This window comes from Oryctolagus cuniculus, chromosome 17 (genome assembly GCF_964237555.1).
Source record: "Oryctolagus cuniculus chromosome 17, mOryCun1.1, whole genome shotgun sequence".
Taxonomy (NCBI): domain Eukaryota; kingdom Metazoa; phylum Chordata; class Mammalia; order Lagomorpha; family Leporidae; genus Oryctolagus; species Oryctolagus cuniculus.
Window position 1 is genome coordinate 49,668,931 of NC_091448.1, and position 22,228 is coordinate 49,691,158.

Here is a 22,228-nt window from a genome sequence, read left to right on the forward strand (position 1 = left end):
CTAAAGACAACTCTGTGATGATTGAGAAGAGAGCCCTGGCGTAGACCACCTGCCCCTGGGTGCCTTTCTCAGTGTCTCAGCAGCCGCCTCAGTTGAATGGAGTTTGGAGTCAAGTGGAGGGGAGGAAGCTCCCTACTTCCCCGTTCCTGAGTTCCAAACCCTTGACCTTTCACCCCTCCACTGGAGGGAGCTGTAGAGAGGTAGCAGCAGTGTCAGTCTCTGGGGGACCCTCCCCAGGTGGCTCTGGGCTTTGGTCTCAGGAGAGAGGTGTGCAGAGTGTACAAGTGTACCAAGCCCTGCCACCTGTGTTCCGTGGCGTGTGGGGCCCGGGAGCTTCGGTGCCACCCTGTGGGGAGAAGTCAGAGGACACTGGGGGCCTGTGGTCAGGACACATGTGGGGAAGCCAAGGTCGGGAGGGCCCGTCTGGTGCCAGGTGGACCCGTCAGCCCGTGCCTGGGGGAGAGAATGGCGCGGCTTCCTCCCGCCCCAGCGCACCCCAGCGCACCCCAGCGCACCCCAGCCGGTGTTTTTGGGGGAGCTCTGTTTAGCTCTGCCAGGGGCAGGGGCAGAGGCAGGGACCAGGGGCCTTGGGTGCTTATCTGCCCCTACCTTGACTTGGGCCCCAGTGTCATGCTGTCAGAATGGGGGAACACACAGGAGCTTGCTGGGGCGCTGACAAGGGAGTGCTGGGGGGCAGTGGCTCCAAGGGGCGTGGGGCAGCGAAGGAAGGGCCGGAAAGCCCTGTGCAAACACCGCCCGGCTGTGCGTCCCTGCCTGCCCCACCCCACCCCCGACACACACAGATTTCCTTTCCGGATAAGCCTGGCTCCCTCCCTCTCTCCCTTTCTCTATAGTAAACTCCCTTATCCACCCCCCACCACCACGTTCAGTTTTTAGGAATATTTACGGTCTCCATGGTAACCACCAGGGCTTGGTGTGTCTTCTGCCAGTGCCGGGGGAGTGCTCACCCCGGACCCGAGCCCACCTGTTGCTGACGCCCACCCGGGCCAGAGGCAGGGACTCAGGCCACTGCTCCATGCATGCCCTGTGATGAGTGTGCTCACCTGGCCCCTGAAGACCTCGCACTGCGGCCCAGCTGCCCCACCAAGAACTGGGAGGGGGGCGGGTTCTCATTCTTTAAATCCTTACTGTACATTTTTTTTATGGTATAGATCAGCTCCGTCCAAAGGGAATCTAGCGCAAGCCACATGTTAATTTGACATTTTCAGTAGCCAGATTTTTAAAAAGTCCAAGAAATAGGTGCAGTACAACTCATCCTATATTATACTTAACTCAGGGTCGCTCTCATATGTCAGCATGTAATCAACATGAAGACTATTAATCGGGGATTCTGCCTTCTTTTCTACAGCAAGTCTTGCAAAGCCAGCGTGTGTCTTACCTTCACAGCGCTTGTCAAGGTCACAGTGGCCGGTGCAGGGCAGGGTCGAGCCCGGGCTCTGCAGCCCACCAGCTGTGTGCCCTTGTAGACGCCACCCGTGCCTTCTGTGTGATCGCTTCCCCTCTCCGCCCCCCAGGCTGAGCAGAATGAATGGGAGGGGCTCTGAGACACCTGGGAGGAGGCCAGACTCCCAGGAGGGCGTCCCAGATGCCGCCTTCTCTTTCATGCTCTCTCTCTCAAGCTGTGCCGCGGGCCACACCGCCCTTGCCTTGCTCGTCTTTGTCGATGACCGTCCCTTTCAGGATGCTTTGCAAACCCCTCCCTTCTCCAGCGGGGCAGCTCTGCAGCCTGGGACGTGAGGAGCTCCTGCCCCAGCCTTCCCAGTGCCACCCAGCTAATTACGGCCTCTCCTGCTCCCCATGAGAACCTCCCGAGGGCAGGTGAGGAGGGCCAGGCTCTCTTGGCTCCTGCTAATGAGCCTTGCCTCAGGTGGCTGACATTGCGGTAGGCCACAGACCTCGTCCAAAGGCCTCCCCGTGCGGACCAGGCCCTGCCGTCCAAAGGTCCGTGGCTCACCCAGTGCAGGGAGGTGGGGGTGTGCCCCGCTGCTGGGCTGGGAAGGGGCAAGTGCACGCCCTCCTGGGCAGGTGAGTTGCATTTCAACTTGGCGCAGGTGGTTTGAGCTTCCCTCGGGCTCCCGGCTCCTGCTCCCGGGCTCCCTGTGGCAGCCACCCCCTTGAGCCCACCCTTGGCTGCCAGGGCAGAAGAGGGACTCCTCAGGCTGGGGTCCCCAGCCCCGGGGCCTGCCGGCTCTCCTTCCTGCCACCAGAGAGACCTCTGCCCCTGTGGCTCCCAGCAGAGCAGAGGGCGGACGTGGCGGCGCTTTGCAGGAGGGAGCCTGGGCTGTGATTACGGTTGGTAAATGAGTGACTATGTGAGAGAACTAAGCCCTTCCCCGCCTTCTCAGGGGCACCTGTCCCCTTCCCCGACCTGTGTTCTTTCCTTTGATCCAGCCCGTGGCGCACTGGGCACTCGGCTTGGGCGGGGTGGGGGCTGGCCAGGAGAGGCAGAGCCCTGCCCTGGGGGAGTCCTTTTCTGCCAAAGAAGCTGAGATCGGTATCCATGGCAACGGCTCACTCACACGAGCCCAGAAGGAGAGATGAGCACAGGGACCCAGCCAGGAACACAGGCCTGGTGGGGCGTGGGGGCTTCCCTCGAACAGCTGAGGCAGCGTAGGAGGAGGAGCTGCCAGGCTGGGGCTCCCTCTTCCTTGGACTTCTTTTTTCCTCTGGCTTATGAGTCTGTCCTGGGCTGACAGGTGGGGGAACTGAGGCACTGTGGCTTTCTCTCTGGATGAGGACTGCCACCTTCAGCTCCGCCCTTTGGGGGGCCTTGGCCTGGTACTGTGGGGAAGTCCCAGCTTGGGTCTAAAGGATGGGGGCAGGAGAGTGCACCCCCAGGTGAGCCAGGGTACCAGTGTCTGCCTGCCCGGATGCCAGCCGGCTGTCTGTTTCCTTGCCCTGCTTCCTCCTCACTGCCCCTTAGCTGCCCTGCCCACGGTGCTGCTGACCTGCCCAGGAAAATGCCTTGACACTCACTGCCAGGCTGCTTCTGGCCCTGGCCTGTGCCTCGGTTTCCCATGTCGTGAATGGGACAGGCAGGCTGCAGGTGACGGCCTGGGCTGAGCGGGGGGGGGGGGGGGGGGCTGCCTTGCTCACAGAGCACAAGGTCCTATCCCTTGCATAAAAGGAAGCGGCTCTTGTCCCTCCCTCCCTCCCCCTGGAGGGGGGGTGAGTGTGCCCGGCAGGCATCCCCAGCAGGAGGTGAGGATGAGGGAGGCAGAGAGAAGGCTGGCTGCCTGCGCTCCAGCCTTGGGCGTCCTGCTGCTGGCTTTGCCCGCCTGGGCCAGCTGTGCTCTGTGCCCAGGTCTTAGAATGCACGGGGGTGACTCTGCCCCTCCCTCGCTGTGGTCCAGATCTCACTCCCAAGGGGAGCATCGGGGCAGCAGGCCTCAGGAGCTCTGGTGTGCTGGTCTGCTCTGCCTGCTCCTCCCTCCCCCAGGACAACCAGCTGCCAGCCTCAAGTTCCCCTGGTGGGTCTTGGCAGGTGTCGGGAAGCTCCCCAGGCCTCTAGGCTGACTCCTGGTTTTAGCCACACCCTGTCCCCTCTCCCCATTTCCGGTCTCCCTCCCCCTCCAGCCTCGAGGGGCTGGGCTGGGCTGGTCATAACAGTGACTCCCACATGCATGGAGGCTGGCACGGTCTTGGGCCTTGGTGACTGAGTGGCAGACTTGCCCAGCCCTAGCTGACCCAGTGGGCTGAATGAGCACTGGTAGGTTCGGATGGCCCAGGATAAAGACCAGGCCCCTGCTGCCAAGGCCAGGGCTGGCGCGGCCCCTTTGTCTCAAACAGGGCATACAATGAGCCTCTGGGAAGGAAACAGAAGAGATAGCCAGCGGCAGTCCCTGTCTGCCCAGTCCTAGGCCCTGACAATGGGTCCCTCCGCCCCCAACCCCACAGAGTGACTTCCCTGCACTTGAGGTTGAGGGCTGGCCAGCCCTGCTGTGCAACCTGAGGCGCACCCTGACCCTCTCTGATCTCTGAATCCACGATCGATGATTTTGTCATCTGCTTGTGTGAAGCAGAGGCCGCGTGCTCTCCTGGTGGCTGGGAGTTGATGAATGGGGTCCCGGGAGAGCCACGGCTGATGGCAGATGCATTGAGAGTAGAGCAAGAAACAAGCAGGAGCAAGGGCTGAACCAGAGCCTGGCGGCTGGGGATGGAGACCTGGCCTCCTGCCGCCCTCCCCGGTCCTCAGTCTGCTTAGAGAACTGGATGGGGCCTCCGTGCACCGTGCACCGGGCCTTGTAGTTCCAGGAGCTCTTTGTGGTCCTCATCAGGGCCAGGCACGGGTTTGCTGAGAGGGGCCCGGAGAGGCATGATTAGGCTTTGTATACTGTAAAGGGCTGTGCCTGGGGAAGCGCGGCCTTAACTGGTCACGTGATTGTTTTGAGACCCACGTGAGGATAGCTGGGGTGGGGGTTGGGCAGAGGGCAGTTGCAGCCTCTTTGGGGGCTGAAGGTGATGAGCACAGCCCAGCTCCTGCCAGGGCCTATGGCCTCTGTCCCATTCACCTTCTGAATCCCAGCGTTCCATCTGGGAAGTGGGAACAGGAGGCGTGTGGGTGTGACCTGCGAAGAGGTCTTACCTCTTCCCCGCCCTCTCCATCAAGCCTCTGGCCACACCCTCGCGGGTCAGGCTGAGGCTGTAGCTTCCTTGCACCCGGCCCCTGGCGATCTTGGGAGTGCCCGGACCAGCACAGGGCTGGGGAGGCTGAGCAGGGAAAGGAGCGGCTGTGCAAAGCCCCCAAATTGCTAAGGCCGAGTCTGGTTCCAGGAAACCAGCCCCAAATGATAGACTAGGAGTGCAGGACAGAGGCCCGGCAACCCGGCCCCGCCCACCCTGGCTTGGAGACACAGGGAAGAGGGAGGGCTCGCCGGGCTGGGGGATGGTGCCTCTCCAGGGCTGGGGCGGGGGTGGTCTTTGGGCAGAGCTCTGGTGGAGCAAGGGCTGTTTTTCTAAGGGGCTGGGACTCTGGGCTGGGGGCCTCATCTTCATGGGCCGTCAGAGGTCCCCAGTGCGCTGTCCCGGCTGTAGTGACCCAGATCTGCAGGGTAGTGTAGAAGCAGGGACCTTGGAGCCTATAGAACAGACTCGGATGCAGGGAGGTACCCAGCAGGGTGCACAGGACTCCTGGGCTCCTTCTCAAATGGGCACCCTGGGGCTCAGAGCAGTGGCCACACCTGGCTGCTGGGAGCAGGACGTTGCTTGCCCTGTGGAAGCTCGGGGTGGGGTGGGGGTCCCTGGATCCGGGGGCTGCCTCGGCTGGTGGGGGTGCCGGCAAGGACAGGCTGTGGTTTCCCGGCCGGGCTTCGCCATCCAGAGCCAGGTCAGCAGAGCCAGGCTCTCAGGCCTCTGTAATTACTGGGCGAGAGCTGTGGCCCGGCGCCGGAGCAGGGGTGAGCCTCCGGGAGCGAGCCAGCTCCGAGGCCTCCACAAGGGGAGCCGGGTCCCTCTGAGAGGGACGGGCACGTGTCTGTCTGTCTCCCTAGGCATCTGCCCCCATTTTCGAGGACAGAAAACTGAGGCGGGGATTCCTCACTGTTCTCAGCTGGGGCTGTGTCCTGCCCTGCCAGTCAGGGATCTTGGATAGCATTTATGCTATTTATTGAGTCCCTACTGTGTGCCAGGCATTGCTCTGAACACCTCTCATGGATGAAGCCCCTTAAGCCTCATGACAGCCATAGGAGGCAGGTGTTAAAATAAGGGGCTGGCGCCGTGGCTCACTAGGCTAATCCTCCACCTTGCGGTGCCGGCACACCGGGTTCTAGTCCCGGTCGGGGCGCCGGATTCTGTCCCGGTTTCCCCTCTTCCAGGCCAGCTCTCTGCTGTGGCCCGGGAGGGCAGTGGAGGATGGCCCAAGTGCTTGGGTCCTGCACCCCATGGGAGACCAGGAGGAGCACCTGGCTCCTGCCTTCGGATCAGCATGGTGCGCCGGCCACGGCGGCCATTAGAGGGTGAACCAACGGCAAAAGGAAGACCTTTCTCTCTGTCTCTCTCTCTCTCACTGTCCACTCTGCCTGTCAAAAAAAAAAAAAAAAAAATTTCAGCCCCCTTAGGGAGGAAAGGCTGGTGCACGCAGGCAGAGGCCTCGCCCAGCAGGGAAGGTAGAAAGCCAGGGCTGAAGCCCAGATGGGCTCCGGGGCCCATGCTCCTGAGAATTGGGCTAAGCTGCCTGCTGCCCGGGGAGAGGCTCAGGCAGGGTGCAGGTGGTGTGACAGTGACTGTGCTGAGGGGACAGAGGCGGGCGCAGGTGGCCTGTTCCAGCTGACGAGGCAGGAAGGGACCGGCGGGTCCTGCTGTACGGCCTGAGCCGAGGGCTCCCGAGGTCAGTGTGGACTTCCTCTTAGACCTGGGCCTTTCTGAAGACTGGGAGTCAGCGAGCTGGGCTGGGGGAGGCCTGGGGTCTGGATCTGGCCCCACTGGGCCACGGGGCGGGGCAGGTGTAGGGGGTGGGTCTTGAGGGACCAGCAGTAATGGGAGTCCTGCGGGCAGTCAGGCATCCCAGTGGGCGTGACCTTGGTTCTGTGTCTGGAAGGACGAGGCCGATCCTCACAGGTGGAGGTGGTTGGCTCAGGAATGGCACACAGCTGTGGTGGAGGCTTGTTAGCCATGATGGGCGGGTCACAGGGGACTCGGATCAACTGGGTCAGTGCCTGTTAACCTGGAAGTACATTTGTGGGTGCTTGGAGAGCTGGGGAGGGCCCCCAGGAAGCTGCTTTTTAGCGAGCACCCTCCCTAAGACTTCTATGTGTTCCTAGGCAGGTTTGGGAATCACTGATCTCCCCAGGGTCTTCATCTACAATGGGAGAAAGGCAAGTCCAGGGAGGTAGTGGTCCCACTGTGCGCTTTCCCTGTGCCCGGTGAGCATGTACGCATGTGTGTGTAGTGGTGGGAGAAGAGCCAGGTTGGGGTCGGGTCCTGGAGGCCTCCCATGCTAGGAGCCTGGGGTGGCCACGCTCAGTGAGCAAATGCAGGTGCAGAGCCCAAGGCCGGTCTGTCCGTGTGTGCACCGCCTTCGTTAGTCACCAATGGCGTTAGAGGAGTTCACAGGCGATCCTGGGCTGACAGCCCCAGATCCTTGAGTTCAAAAATGGCCCCGTGGTCTCTGGAACCCCAGCGCAGGACGTGGCACTCAGCTGGAGACCTTGAGAGCCATGAGCTGAGCTCAGGGGTGTGCGGATGGGCTGGCAGGGGCTGGAGGTAAGGGTCCCGGGGCTGCCCTGCAAAGAAGGGACCCCCGAGGATGAGGGCAGCAAGGGGCCGACTTCCAGGTGTCGGGCTTGGCTGTAGCCGTGCTGCCACTGAATCCGGGTCTGGGAGGCTGGCAAAGCTGTGGGGTTGGTTCCAGGAGCCTCAGCCGTGGCGGGAGGAGCCGAGTTGATGAGAGGTGGGAGCTGATGTGCCGGACGCCAAAGCCAAGGGCTGACCCAGCGCTAGATCCCTGCGAGGCGGGGGACAGGTGGCCTGGGCCATGGCACCCTCGCCTTGGACAAGAAGTGAGACGTCCAGGGGCTCGGGAGGGGTGTAACCATTGCCAGCGGATGAGAGACTTCAGGTGTTCTGATGTTCTGGAATGTTCTCTGGGGCCAGGTGGCAATTGTGGATTGGCTTTGAGGTGGTTGCCTGGAGAAGCTTGAGCCGTGGCCGTGGGTTGGCTAGGGGCTGATGGTGCGGGAGCCCCACCTTGCGTGGCCTGGGGCTGGTGGGCTGGCGGGGTGGGCCCGGCCTGTGCTGTGGCAGGCTGCTGCTGGGCATGAGGCCCGTGCTGTGACCTACCAAACCTCAGCCTCCAGGAAGGAGGCTAAAAATAAGGCTGTGGTGACGGAGGGAGGGGGTGGTGGGCCTGCGCCAGGCTGGAGCCCAGAGGAAAATCTGAGGCGACCAGCAAGCTGCTGTGACACACGCTTCCCACGCCAGCGGCCAGCGGCCTCTCACCCTCCTGTGGCCACGGCCGGAAGAGGGGAAGAAGGCCCAGAAATGTTCACAAGGGCCTGGCCTTGGGCTCTGCTCCCTGGGAGGTTTCTCTGCCTGGACCCAAGGCCTCGGACCCACGGCTGGGCTCCAAGGGAGAAGGGGTGCAGGGGAGGGCACCCACATTTTCCTGTGTCCTCATGGGGTCGAGACTGTCTAGGGCTTTCCAGGGACCTTGGACTCCCTTTGGGATGTGGAGGAATGTGCCTCCCTCTTCCAGAGGTTTTCTGCAGTAGAGGAAGTCAGGGCAAGCTTCCTGGAGGAAGAAGCCAATGCTGGGGCTTGAAATCATTGGATGGGAGCAGGCGTTTGGCATCTCATATCTGAATGCTTGGTTCCAGTTCCAGCTTCCTGCTAATGTACCCGGGGAGGGGTGGGGCGCAGCAGGTGATGGCCCAAGTGCTTGGTGCCCTGCCACCCATGTGGGGGACCTGGATGGAGCTCCAGGCTCCTGGCTTCAGCCTGGCCAAGTTCTGGCTGCTGCGGGCATTTGGGGAGTGAACCAGCAGACCAAAGAGCTCTGTGTCTCTGCCTTCCAGATACATAGATAGAAAGTTTGGATGGGGAGGTTTCTAACTGGAAGGCCGGGATGTGCTGTGGATGCGTGCCATCCTATGCCACCCTCTCTGCATGTCCCTCCCAGCATGCACCTGTTACGGCCCGAGGTCCCCTCTCAGGGCTGTGGGTGGGGCCCCTCCTGCCACCTCCCTTCATCCTCCCGACACCAGCCCTGGGATAGCCCCTGTTCTGGGTTCTGGAGTTGGCTCACCGTGTCCCTGGCCTCACCTGCGGCCTGGCGGGGGCGGGGGGGATGTTCTCCCTTCCACCCTCACATCCACCCCACAGAAATGCTGTGGGCCCTGGGCTGGGGGACAAGAGCAAGCCCTGCAGAGGCCCCCTGGTGCAAGAGCTCTGAGACCTGGGTGCTGCTGGGAAATGTGTGTTTGTTGTCTTCCTGTTCCCTGGCACACAGCTCCGTAAACCCTGGGGGCCTCGAGTGAGAAGCAGGTCTCAAAGGCGAATGAGCTGGCCTGTGGTCTTGGCTGCTGCAGGCCGGGGCTGGCGCCTGGGAAGACCGAGGCAGGGCTGCACGGCTGGACTCCCGGGTTCATCTCCCGCCCTCCAGAGGGACTGAAGGTGGAGTTGGTCACCAAGGGCCAGTGATGCAGTCAATCACTCCGATGACCATAAACCCCCAAAAGGCTCCCGGAACACACAGGGGCCGTGGGAGCTCCTGGGCCTTTCTCCGCGCCTTGCCCCACGCACGGCTCCACCTCTGTTCTCCTTTATGATAAACCGGCCCATGTGGCCCTGAGTTCTGTGAGCCACTCAAGCAAATGGCTTGAGCTCCAGCAGGGGTCATGGGGACTCTGGTTGGTAGCCAGCTGATGACAAGCCCCGGGACAGCAGTGTGGGGCCTGCAGCTGGCACCTGAGGTTCGGGGGGCACAGTCTCGGGGACTCAGCCCTCAGCACCTGATGCTGCCTCCAGGTGGATGAAGTCAGAACAGACTTGGGCCCGAGGACAGCCGGGTGGGCTCCGTGGCCTCCCTGCTTGCTTGTCGGGTAGGGAGGTGGCCTCTGCCTTGGCTGTCAGAGTGCTCCGTGTCGTGCGCCAGCAGTAGGAAGTAGCAGAGTGGATTGTGCCCCCCTCAGTATTCTCAGTCCTGGTTTCAGATCGCCCCTCTGCATCCCAGTGTGCTGAGTGACACATGGCTTCGTGTCCTCTGTGGAAAGGGGAGGATGGTCACACCAGCACCGTGTGCAAGGATGCAAAGATACCCCGTGGAGCCTTGGACGGTGCCTGGAACTCGGCAGGAGCCAGCCAACCAGTGGCTGTTAGCTCCTGGTCACGCTCAGTCCCAGGAGCCCATATCACATCCACAGGCACGGGAGCTAACGTGAGGGGCCGTGGAGAATGGGGGCAGCTAACTTGGTAAGGGTGGTAGGAGGGGAGAGGTCAGGGAAGATTCCCCCCTCCATCTGCACTCACTCTTAAGGGAGCGGCAGGACTGGGCATGGCGCATGGGACTGTTGGGATAGCAGAGGCCCCCGTGGACTTGGGGGTGTGGGCAAGAGGGGTGGCAGGGCTGAACCTGCAGCCTGTGTCCCGGTGGAGTGCTGGGGAGCCGCAGGTGACGGTGGCTCAGAGATGGAAGGGACCACGCGGCAGAAGGACCGGGTCGCGGGCTGGATGGCGAGTGAGATCAGGCCCGTTCCTGTCACCTGCCAGCTGCTATGGGGCTCCGGGCCTCTGAGGACAAGTCAGGGCCCTTGGAGGTCCCCCTTTGGTGGCCCTGCCACTGCAGGCGCAGGACCAGCCCCCGCCTTCTGCCTTCAAGGCAAGGCCACAGTCCCGCAGTGGTTGTTAAGTCATTAACGGCCTCTCACAGCCTCTTCATTACGGGTAATTATGGTGATCCACTTGGGGCATTAACAAGGAGGGGCCGGCTCCTCGGGGCTGTCAGGCTGCCGGGATCCCAGCCGGCTCCAACCCAGCATCCTGGGAGGGTGACCGGTCCTGCCCGGGTCTACAGAACGACGGGGATGGTCAGCTCTGCCCACCTGTCGGGCTGGACCCTCAGAGCCTGTGGCTTAACCTGCCAGGCCTCAGTTTCCTCATCTGTCAAGTGGGGGAATAGCACCGGCCTCCTAGGCCAGCTGAGCATTAACCAGATCAGGACGCAGTTGACAAACCATGGTGAAGAGCTCTGGGCATCCTCAAGGGCCTCTCTTCCCCGCCTCGGGGGGCTTCCAAGGAGAGGGAGGGCCCTTCTCTTCTGTTCTCCCCAGTGTCTCTGCAGATGTGTGTGGTCAGGGGGCTCTGGCACAGGTCCTGTTGTCCTCAGCAGTTGAGGCAGAGGTGCCGGGGGGCCAGCAGGGCTGGGGACTGTGCTTAGGAGGCCTGGCTTCGCACTCCAGGGGAGAGGGGCCCAAGACTGTGCCGGCCCCCAGCAGCCGTGGCTGTGATTGCTGGCAGCCGTGGGAGGTGTCTAGGCTTCCACCTGCCCCCTGGGCGTGCAGGACCCGCCTGGGGGAGTAGAGCAGCTCACACACCTCCAGGAGTCCCCTTCCCCAAGGAAGCAGGTCTGGAGCCTCACCTGCTGCCCTGTGCATCCTGGCTCCTGCACCCGAAACTTGGTGGTCTCGGTTATAATTCCCAAGGGCAGCTGGTGTGTGTGTGTGTGTGTGCGCGTGTGCACGGGTATGAGTGAGCCAGTGGGTGTTGCTGCCCCACAGGCAGAGCCTAGGTTGGTGCTCAGGTCCCAGCATCTCATCTCAGGCCAGGCTACAGGTGAGCCAGGGGCCCAGGCTGCCAAATAGGGGGTGCGGCTCACCTGTTTGCACAATTCAGATCTCTGTGGTGGCTGAGAGGTGGGACCCCAACCCCGGGTTGAGCTCCGAGAGGGAGCTGGGCCTCTGAGGTCCCCAGAGGCCTGGAAAGACTGTAGGCCATGGCAGAGAGAGGGTCCTGCTGAGGGGCCTGGGGTAGGCTGGGCCAGGCCATGACTGGGGTCTCCCGGGCGGGGTGGGGTGGGGTGGAGTGGGGTGGGGTGGGGTGAAGAGGGCGCCGGGAGCCAGACTTCACCGCTAAGCATCCCCTGTCTTCCCCCCGACAGGGGTCCTCCTGGACATCCAGCAGCACTTTGGGGTCAAGGACAGAGGCGCCGGCTTGCTGCAGTCAGGTGAGGCCCCCTCCCCTCTCTGCTCCCTCCCTCGCGTCAGAATCTCCGGTCCTCCTCTCTTCCCTAGTCCTTTGTGAACAGTGGGGGCCCTGCCCCGGAGCCCGCCGTTGTCACCCACAAATGGTGCCAGCCCCCTGAGCCTCTACTGCTTTCCTTGAGAACAAAATGAAGGCCTGCCACCTGCCTGGAGGGGCGCTGGGAGCTGAGTGAGAATGCGGGGCCCGGGGCCCAGACAGCAGAGTGCCCTTTTGCTGGGGTCCCAGGCTCTGTCGGGATCGGTGATGCGGGGTGCGCTCCGAGAGGACAGGGGGACCTTGGGAGCTGGGGGAGGCCCCCCGAGCCTTGGAGCTTTGTTTATATCACTCTGTCTCTTCTACCCATTCCTTCCAACTCTGGGAATCAATTCTTAGATGACAAAGCAGAAAATGCCACTTAGGCAGCCCCACACCCAGGATAAGAGTCTGAGAACCTGGGTCCTAGGCTGGACATGGGCTTGGAGCTCCTGGTCCCCTGAGGCCCCGGCCTTGGGATGGGCTGCCACGGGCAGGGTTCGGGCAGTGTGGGAGGCCACAGTGCAGTTATCCCAGACTTTCGGCCTCTCCCTCCAGGGACCACATCTCCCTTGTCCCTGCTCCCCACATGTCCTGTCGGACTTGAGCTGCCAGCTCTCTGGCCTGGCTGTAGCCATGTGGGCTGTGCCCTCGCTGGAGTCCTGAGAGCTAGGCGGAGAGTCAGTCCAGGGCAGGGGCTCAGGGGGCCTTGTCCTGACTTGACCCGCACTTTGCTGTGTGACCTTGGCCTAATGGCTGCCCATCTTGGCCCTGGACTCGGGTATGTTGGAGAAGCACCGTGGTTTGCATTCCATGAACCCCTTCCCCTGCCTGGCTCTCCTTGCAGGGAGGCGGGGATGAACCCCGGCCAGGAACCTGCCTGACCTGTCTGGGTGGCATTCCGGTGTGCACATGAGCTCATACCATGTTTTGGCCATGGCCACGTAGCCCGCCTGGCCTCCTGGCCTTGGATCCCGGGTGGGGCTCAGAGCCAGGCTGTGCGATGGTTCTGGTGGTTAGGCCTCATATGTGAGACTTGACTGAGCCAGGGTGAGCAAGGTCATGTAGTTCAGTGTCCCCCAAGGGTGGCCAGCTCCCTGCCCTGGCAGATGTCCCCTCCCCCCGCCCTGTGAACATGCATACACCCAGGCCTCCCTGGCTGGGTCAGAACAAGTCGGCCTGAGACGAGTGCCCCAGCCTCCCGGGCTCCACACATGCAGAGCTGGGAGGGAGCAGCTCAAGACAGATGAGGGGCCAGCGCTGCGGCTCACTAGGCTAATCCTCCGCCTTGCAGCGCCGGCACACCGGGTTCTAGTCCCGGTCGGGGCGCCGGATTCTGTCCCAGTTGCCCCTCTTCCAGGCCAGCTCTCTGCTGTGGCCAGGGAAGGCAGTGGAGGACGGCCCAAGTGCTTGGGCCCTGCACCCCATGGGAGACCAGGAGAAGCACCTGGCTCCTGCCATCGGATCAGCACGGTGCGCTGGCCACGGTGGCCATTGGAGGGTGAACCAACGGCCAAAGGAAGACCTTTCTCTCTGTCTCTCTCTCTCTCACTGTCCCCTCTGCCTGTGAAAAAAAAAATTAAAAAATAAATAAATAAAAAAGACAGATGAGGGCGTGGGAAGCAGCTGGTGAGCAAGGGGCAGGAGAGGGTCAGCCACCAGCCCCCACCCTGTGTGGTCCCTTGAGACACTGGGGACCTGGCTCGTGCTGCATCCCTTCTGGTCCTGGCCTTGCCCATGGATCGGAGCAAGGCTTTCCCCTGATCCTCCTCCACTTGACCCCCAGTGCTGCGGACTGAGCCACACAGCCTTCTGGGGGTGGGGGTGGGGGTGTCAGCCCAGGGCAGTTGTGAAGCTCAGAGCACCCTAGTTTCTTCCAGTGCCCCAGACGTGGCTCTGGGCAGGGAAGTCGCACAGCCTCTCCTCCTCCTGGCCACATGGTTGTAGGTGGACAAGCCTCCCCCTCCCACCCCCCGGCAGCGTCTCCTTTGATTTGTCCCGTGACCCCAGGGATCCTCCTGTGTCAGCTGCCTTTGCCGAGGGGATGGAGCCAAAGAGGGGCAGCGACTTGGCTAAGGTCATGTGGTGAGAGTCACCAGCTTGGAGTAGGGAGCCCCATCGCTGCTGCCTATGTGGCTTGGGGAACCCTGGCGTCCACCTTCTTGGTGTCTCCGGAGGGTGGCTCTATGCTATCATGGAACCCAGCTTTCCCAGAGACCCATGGGCCCACACCCTGTGGCCCTTCCCTGCCACCTACCCTGGCACAGCTGCAATGGCTCCCAGGGAGCCCTCAGCCCCTTGGCCATTTGAGCCAAGAAGCCAGGCGAGCTAGACCAGGATGTGACTCAGTGGGCAACTCGGCAAGTCACCTAATTGGCCTGTGCCCCGGGCACTTGTCTCTTCCCCAAGCCTGATAAGGTCGGAGCCAGGTGGAGGGCGCCAGCCAGATGTTGGTGCTTGCCCAGATCAAAGGGCCAGGGCTGGGAGCTGGGCTGCCTGCTTATTTGTGGGTACCAGGGGCTGCTGGGCTGGGAGATGGGGTGGGGGTGACTGAGGGCCAGGCCCGGGCCTGCCCTGCCCCTGCCGTGCCCCCCGGCCCAGAGCAGGGGAGCTGGCTGGGAAAGGCCTCTCCAGGCAGCCCCACTTACTTGCTCGTAGCCCCCAGCTCAGCTTCTGAGATAGCCCATGGCAGATCCTTGGTCTGGATGTTTGGGGGATGTGAGAGGCACCCCCCGTGGCTTATACCCAAAGAGACACCTGCCGCCACCCTGCTGCTGGCCAGGCCCTGTGTTGAGCTCTGCCCAGACTCTTTATCCGTGGGAGCAGACAACAACTCATCCCATCACCACCCAGGCCTGGGGGCACTCTGGGAGCCCAGGGGGAGGGCAGAGAGGGCACCTGGCTCTGGCTGGGGGCAGTAGACAAGGTGTCCCTGAGGAAGGGACCTGGGAGTGGGGCTTGGAAGGGTGAGTTGGAAGGGCGAGGGCTTGGAGCCAGTTTGTTGGAGGGGCCATGGGAGAAACCCCTCGGCTGCTAAGCTGGAAGAAGTCCGCCACGCAAACCTGTCTAAATGCCGTGGCTGAGCGCAAAGGCGTGAGCTGGCGGGGAGATTCTTGGGTGCTGGGAGCGAGGAGCTGAGCTCACACGTGGAGCGGGAGCTGGCACAGAGGCCAAGGGACGCGGAGGGCTGGGGACCAGGTGTATCTCCCAGAGGCTCATCACAGTGTCTTCAGTAGAGACAGTCGCACTGGGAAACACTCTCAACCCACATAAAAGCAGAGAGGACAACGAACGTCCATAGACTCATCACCCACGTGCAGTAGAGCTGCCCGTCTGGCCCGGTTTCCAGGCTCCGGGCGGCTTTGAGGTCTGGACAGTGCAGGCCCGAGTTCCAGCGGCACGTGGGTCTCAGTTCCCACCCGTGTTCAGGACAAGGTCCCTGTTTCCCTTAAAGTTTTTTTTTTTTAATTTTTTTCATTTATTTGAAAAGAAGGACCCCCCCCCCACACACACACACATACACAGATGGTCCTTCTGCTTGGTTACTCCCCCAAAGCCAGGGGCCTGGAACTCGATCCAGTTCTTCTATCTGGGTGCAGGGATCAAGTACTGGAGTCATCTCCTGCTGCCTCCTAGGGTGTGGACGCTGATCAGAGGGGGAGCTGGGACTTGAACTTGGGCCTCCTGCCGTAGGACATGGTGTCCCAAACAACATCTCCACTGCCGCACCAAGTGCCCTCCCCTTGTTGCTGATTCCGAGCCGTGTGCCCGCTGGTGGGCAGTTTCTGTTTCGGGTGGTGTTCTCTTTCAGGGCACAGACACTTGTGGCTGTGACTATGCAGAGCCTGGTTTCTGTCCCTGCTGGTACAGGTCTGGGACTTCCAGTCTCTTCCTCCTGCTCCCAGGGAGGCGGTCACGGATGACCCAGAACCGGCATGGGAGGTGGGTGACCATTCCTGCTGAAGACAAAGTTAGCAGGGCACACAGGTGTGGTTTTTTTTTTTTTTTAAGATTTTATTTATTTGAGAGGCAGAGTTACAGAGAGAAGGAGAGACAGAGAGAAAGGTCTTCCATCCGCTGGTTCACTCCCCAAATGGCTGCAACGGCCGGAGCTGTGCCAATCCAAAGCCAGGAGCCAGGAGCTTCTTCCAGGTCTCCCAAGCAAGTGCAGGGGCCCAAGGACTTGGGCCATCTTCTACTGCTTTCCCAGGCTGTAGCAGAGAGCCGGATTGGAAGAGGAGCAGCCAGGTCTCGAACTGGCACCCATATGGGATGCTGGCGCCGCAGGCAGAGGATTTACCTACTGCGCCACGGCGCCGGCCCCAGCACACAGGATTGGTGAGAGCAGGTCAGTGGGCTCCCAGCAGGACGAGGCCTGAAGAGCCGCAGGTATTATACTCGCCTGAAAGGCACTGACAGTTCACAGCTCCAAAGGAAAGAGTAGCATTTCCAAGACAGGAACAGCACCTGGTGAAAAACAGAGATGTTTACCAGATCCAAGTTCAACGCTCTAAAGGTGAACAATGCAAGCATTAGACATTTGGTAATGAGATGAGGAGAGACCCAGCTGAGGAGAAAATCAGTGAATTAGAAGGCGAGTCTGGGGACATCAGCATAAGGCAGCACACAGGGAGGCAGGCGGGAGTGAAGACCCCGTGCCACGATGCCTGGCTTCAGCAACCTGGGCTGGTGGGGGAGGGGTGGGGCGGACGCTGGGCGGGGCCTTAGGGTGGGGGCTGAAAGGTTAGAGAAGGCATCTTGGAGCAATAGGGGGCCCGAGGAGTTCTGGGCGCAGGGCAGGCCCGAGTACAGTGTGTGCATCCGAATGTTTACTGGGGCCAAGAGTGGGGACCGTGTGGTAGAAGAGGCTGGAGGCTGCGTGGGGCTGGGGTTTGTGGGGTCACGAGGAGGCACCGGGATGGGGGTGGGGGAGCCAGGGCAGAGTGGGGACAGAGGAAGAGCCAGCTCAGACTGAAACCAGACTGTGCCTCTGCGCTGGGGCTGCGTCTCCTTCTGCCCTTGGTCCTGGGCCCTCCTGGGCCCATCCAGTGATGTCCTCTGCAGAGCTGGGCCGTCCCTGTTCAAAGGGAGGCCCAGGGGCCAGGCCAGGGTACAAGGGGAGGGGGCTCCCGTGTGTTCTGCAGAGTGTGAGCGTGGTGGGCCGTCTGTCCTTGGTCCTCCTTGCGGAGAGCAGAGTCTGACCCCCGTCCAGCCTGTGCCCGCCAAGCGTCCTCCCTGCCCCCAGCACAGGGAGGGTGGTGAGTCTTCACTCAGGAACCGGGCAGCCAGTCTGGGCTGTATAAAAATAGCCCTGGTCCTGCCCAGGCCATGCAGGAAGCCAACACAGGCTCCGAGGCTGTGGAGTGGAGCCCAGGGGCCCCTGGCTCAGCCCTGGCTCTCTCCTGCCCTGAGACCACTTTCTGGGGTCACACAGGCCACAGGCACGGGGGACCTGGAGCTGCCAACAGCATAGAGCCTCCAGTGGGGGTTGCTTCGAGCTTTCGGGTGCTGTCAGCACCCTGGTCTCTGACGGCCATGGGAGGTGGCCAGCGCCCCCTCCCCTGACTTTCTGATGCTTTGCGCCAGCCCTGCAAGAAATGATGGGAGGAGAAGTGGAGGAGGAAGAAGTGAGGCCCAGTGCCCAAGCCCCTCTCCCCATCAGGGGGCAGTGGGCGGGGTGCTGGCTCCTCCCACCCTGCTGTCCCCAGCCCTGCCCCCCACCCTGGCTCCCTGCCCTGCAGCTCCATTGTCCCAGACCTGTAGGCTCAGCACACGGGAGTGAGCGAGGGCTTCCCCACACCCCGGCCACAGGATGTCCTTGTGTGGGAACTGCCGGGAAAGCCACTGCCACTGAGGTTGGGGCGGGGCTGCCAGGCTGCCCAGAAAGCTCTCCTCGAACAAACAAAGACCGCGAGTTTGGGGGCTGGTGGGCTGGGGAAGCTTCTAGCTGGGGGCCGGGCCTGGGCAGGTCTTTTTTCCAGCAGAGCTGCCTGCAGGCTGCACCGGCCTCTGGGTGCCCGCGCGACACGGTTCACCCGGTCAGGCCTTAGCCTTGGCCCCTGTGCCTTTTCTTCTGCTGGGAGCGCTATTCTTCTTCCCTTCCTTATGCTGACTGCGTCTAGGTCCCCAGCTGGCCTAAGCTGGCTCCCTGGACTGAGACGGGTCCTCACTGCTGTCTACCCTGTTTGAAGGGGGGCACTGCAAACAGGGCTGGACCCCAGCTCCCGCCCGCCCCTGAGTTCCCTTGTCCCCAAGGGCCGGGCGGTGGTCCCAGACCCTGCCTGACTTGCCATGGTGTCTGAGGCACGTTCCTCCACCTCTCAGTGTCTCGGTGACCCTAGCTCGGTGAGACTCGGGTGCATGGTGATCTCGGCCAGGCTTGAGCCAGCAGGTGCAGGCGGCTGTGTCTGCTTCCAACTTGACCTCCAGCCCAAGTGCTTCTGTCCACTGGGATGAGCGGGCAGGCAGCAGGCGGGGCTGCCTCTTTCTCCACGGCAGGCCTGGAGATTGGGGGTGGCCAGGGTCTGTGCGGGGGACTGCGCATGCTGGGACTCTCCAGGGCCCCTCCAACCGAAAGCCAAATCTGGTGCAGGTCCTCCCTGGCCCTCCCCGGCCTGCTGGTGCCACAGCCTGACCTGTCTCCCTGCTGTCCCCAGCACGTCTGCACCTTCTCTGACCTCGGAATGTCGGCTGGGACCTTTCCCCTGCGCTGCCCAGTGGTCAGTCTGTGATGGGATTTAGAGCGAGGATGCTGGAGCCCGCCTACTGGGGGCTCGCGTCCTGGCCCCGCCACACACTCGCTCTCCTCCCCATGTCTCCTCTGTGAGACAAAGATAACAGAACCAGATGAGAGCATATGCGTGTGTGTCAGGGTGCATCCCAGTGCCTGTGTAATAAGTGCTCCATAAATGATAATTGCAGTTATGATTAACAATAAGTATGCCTCGTTAACCACTATACAACGTTGCTTACGAGACGTGGGATTTGTGTTTTAGTGTATGTTAGCGGTTTTATGTGTTGGTATCATGGCAAACTCCTATGCATGCGTTCACGTCACCACGGCCAAAAGCCTTCCTTCCCTCTCCTGGCTGCTTCCCCCAGCGTTTTAGCTCCTGGGCAGCCCCCGAATGGGACCTGTTCCCCGGCTAGACGCGAGGCAGCCCCTTCTCTGACTCTTGTCCACTGCCCCCTGCCCCTGGGCAAGGACAGGCGCAGAGGCCAAGTCGTCTTCCTCTCCTCCCCCGGAAGCCGTGCAAGTGCTGATGAGATTGAGTCTCCATCCTGCCCACATCCTGATGGGACTTGGGCCGGTCCTGGGACATGGGCCCAGCAGGAAGAATGCTGGTTCTCGCTATGAGGAAATAGCTTCTGCCTTGACTAATGTACACAAGGCCCGGGGCTGGTCGCGGCCGGCGGCTCTGAGCGGGGCGTGGCCCGGGCACCTTACGGGCAGCGGCTGGTCCAGTTCTCAGAGCCAGCGGGAGCTGCTATTTTTATCTTCCTCTGACAGATGAGGAAGTTGGCATGTGGGAGCTGGGCTCCTCCTGGCTGGTGAGAGCAGACTGTTGAATTTTCAGGAATTGTGTGAGCTGCTTGTTAAACACAGCCATTGTCAGAAACAAAATGATAGGAACTTACTGTTCCACAATTTATAGTAAAAACAAAGGCGATAGAGAAATACTCCAAAGTCGTCCTCCCTCCTTATCTCAATGCATTTGGCTGTTGCCCGTGACCTGCGGCCAGTGCCTGTGTTTTATTGGCAGGGTCACGCCGATGCCGGCGGCAGTGCGTCCCTGTGCTCCTGCCCTGCCCTGCCCAGCCACGGTGGACATGTCCACCCGGGTTTTCTGCGAGCCGCTGTCGCGCCTTTCTCAGAGAGGTCAGCTCGCACGTGGTTGCCCAGCAAGGGAGGGACGAGGCAGGTCCGAGGCGGCAGAGTCCCCTGTACCTGTCTGCCGAGCCTGCCCTCCGCCATGGCTCCCACACTCATCGCCCTGCCCTCATAGCCTGACACTGACGTCACCTCCTGCAGCCTAGGGCAGGGCCCGCCATCCAGTCCTCTCCCCTCCTGCCCCTCTTCTCTCCTCCCCCCCGGGTCTCGGGTCCTTCCACGCACACAGCCCGGCGGTCAGAGGCCAGCAACTGGCTGCCTTGTCTGCCCAGCCCCCGCATTGTCCGGCCATCTGCCCCTCAGCTGCAGGCTAAGGGGCTTTGTGACCCGGGGCCTGCCCTGCCTTTTCCTCCCACCTGGGGAGGTCCTCTAAGACTGTACCGCCTTCTTGTTCTGGAAGAACAAAACCAGCAGCCCTTTTGTTTGGCATCTTCTGTGTTCTGTTCTCGTCCCGGAGGCCACGGTCAGCAAAGTGGGTCACGAGGCCCTGCCCCATCTGGGCCCAGCCTTGTGTCCTACCCACGACCCCTCCGTCTCTCTGCTGCAGCCGCTCTGGCCTCTTGGCTGTTCCTCAAGTGTGAGGAGTACACTTTGCCCCAGGGCCTTTGAACTTACTGCTCTGGCCCCACTGTTTGCAAGATTTACTTCCTCATCTCCTCCAGGTCTTTGCTGCAATGTCCCCTTCTCTGATCGTCCACTTAGACTCGTGCTGCCTGCTTTGCCTCTCCCTTTCCTCACATGTACACTTCCTGTACCCTGTGTCCAGCCTTTCCCTCTCCTTAGTACCTGTCCCCATCTCATGCACTAACTTATTGTTTGAGCCATCGATTGATGATTGATTTCTCCTCCTTTCACTCTAGTGAAAGTCCCGGAGGGTGGGAATTTTTGTCTATTTTGTTCACTGTTGTGTCCCGGACACCTGTAGTGATACCTGGTGCATTGTAGGTACTAAAAACAAACAACAAAAACGCTGTTGAATGAGTAGAAGGCTGGGTGAATGGAAGGTGGATCGTTGAGTGAATGAACGAATGACTGACAGGGCTTCCGTCTGTCAGGAAGTAACAGCTGGAAGCAGGGGTGGCTGTGTGGTCTGGCAGGTGTGAGACCCACGGCTCCAGGCTGCCCTGATGTGCTGTGTGGCCTTGGGTGGATGGCTCCCCCTGCCGCCTCTGAACCTCTTCCCCAAGCCCCCTGAGAACAGTAGTGTGGCACACATCTGTCCAGTAGGAAGTTACAGCCTCTGCAGGGGGGGCCTCGGGCCAGTCACTCCCCTCCTGGGGTCTTCTCCATCTGTCAGATCCGGAGCCTGGCACGTGGGAAGCACTCAGCAGAGACAGGACAGACCCGGCCTGCTTGGGGGCGGGGCGGGGCGGGGCGGGGCGGGGTGGGGGTGTGACCTTGCTCCCCCCGCTTCCTCGGAGGGGGCTGAGCCCTGCGCGGCAGCGCCAGGCCAGCGGGCCCTGCCCGGGACCCTGTGCCACCTGCGAGCTTCCCTCTCCCCGCACAGTGTTCATCTGCAGCTTCATGGTGGCCGCCCCCATCTTCGGCTACCTGGGCGACCGCTTCAACAGGAAGGTGATCCTTAGCTGTGGCATCTTCTTCTGGTCGGCCATCACCTTCTGCAGCTCCTTCATCCCCCAGCAGGTGAGCTCGTCCATCTTCCCGGGGGCCGCCAGGCTGCAGCCTGGGCTGCTCTAGCCCGGGGGTCCAGCTCTGTGGCCGGAATGCCAGTCAGTGCTGTCCAGGGCGGAAGGACAGGGTGGGGCGGCATGGACTCGGGGTGGAGGGCTTTCATCGGCCCGCCTTGTGGAGCGGGCCTGCCCCATGCTGGCCTCACCTGTGGGGCCTGCCCGGCCTCCCTGACTCCTTTCCTTTCTTTCTTTTTTTTTTTTAAATACAATTTATTTCTTTATTCGTTGTATTTAAGGCAGAGAGAGAGATCACGCATCCTCTGCCTTACTCCCCCAGGGTCTGCCGCAGGTGGGGCTGGGCCAGGAGCTTGGAATCCAAATCTGGGTCTCCCACCTGGGTGGTAGGAACCCTAGAACTTGAGCTGTCACCTGCTGCCTCCCAGGATGGGCAGCAGCAGGGCAGCCAGGGCTTGAACCAGGCGCTTGATCTGGGATGCCAGAGTTCCACGTGGCATCCGGACCCTTGAGCTGAACGCTTGTCCCCCTCCTATCCCTGAGCTGTCCCCTGACTGGGGAAGGATGCCAGCCAGGCTCGGGGGGAGCAAGCCTGGCCGAGCAGCAAGGACCCTGGTTCTAGTCCCGGCTCTGCCGCTGCCTTGCTGCGTGACCCTGCGTGAGTCACCAGCCCTCTCTGGGCCATGCTCAGTTTGCTGTCTGAGGAGCAGCAGTGAGCTCCGGGGACCCAGGTCCCGAGGGGGTCAAGGCCGGCCGTGCCTGGACATGCTCCTTGCTGGACGCCCGCGGGCTGGGTCTAGGTCGCCCTCTCTGTGGCCTGCTCAGCTCTGTGACTTGAGGAAGCCTCTCGACTGTTTCCTCATTGTGAGAACAGGGGTGACGCCACTGAGCTTGCAGGTCAGGTCCCCTGCGAGAAGTGGCTGAGCCAGTGAACGTCCAGACCCCAGAACACGGCAGGTGCTCT

The 22,228-nt window shown here is 61.7% G+C and overlaps 1 protein-coding gene across 2 annotated transcripts in view; it reads left to right on the top strand.

Moving 5' to 3' along the window:
- SPNS2 (SPNS lysolipid transporter 2, sphingosine-1-phosphate) overlaps positions 1-22,228 on the top strand; it is a 34,184-nt gene that overhangs the window by 1,599 nt on the left and 10,357 nt on the right. For both annotated transcript variants that reach the window (XR_011383633.1, XM_051825348.2), the window contains exons 2-3: positions 11,612-11,677; positions 21,126-21,262. Coding sequence is in view for 1 of the 2 variants with exons in the window: in XM_051825348.2 (XP_051681308.2) it covers positions 11,612-11,677; positions 21,126-21,262 (203 nt within the window). In the remaining variant the exon portion in view is untranslated. The remainder of the gene's footprint in view (positions 1-11,611; positions 11,678-21,125; positions 21,263-22,228) is intronic.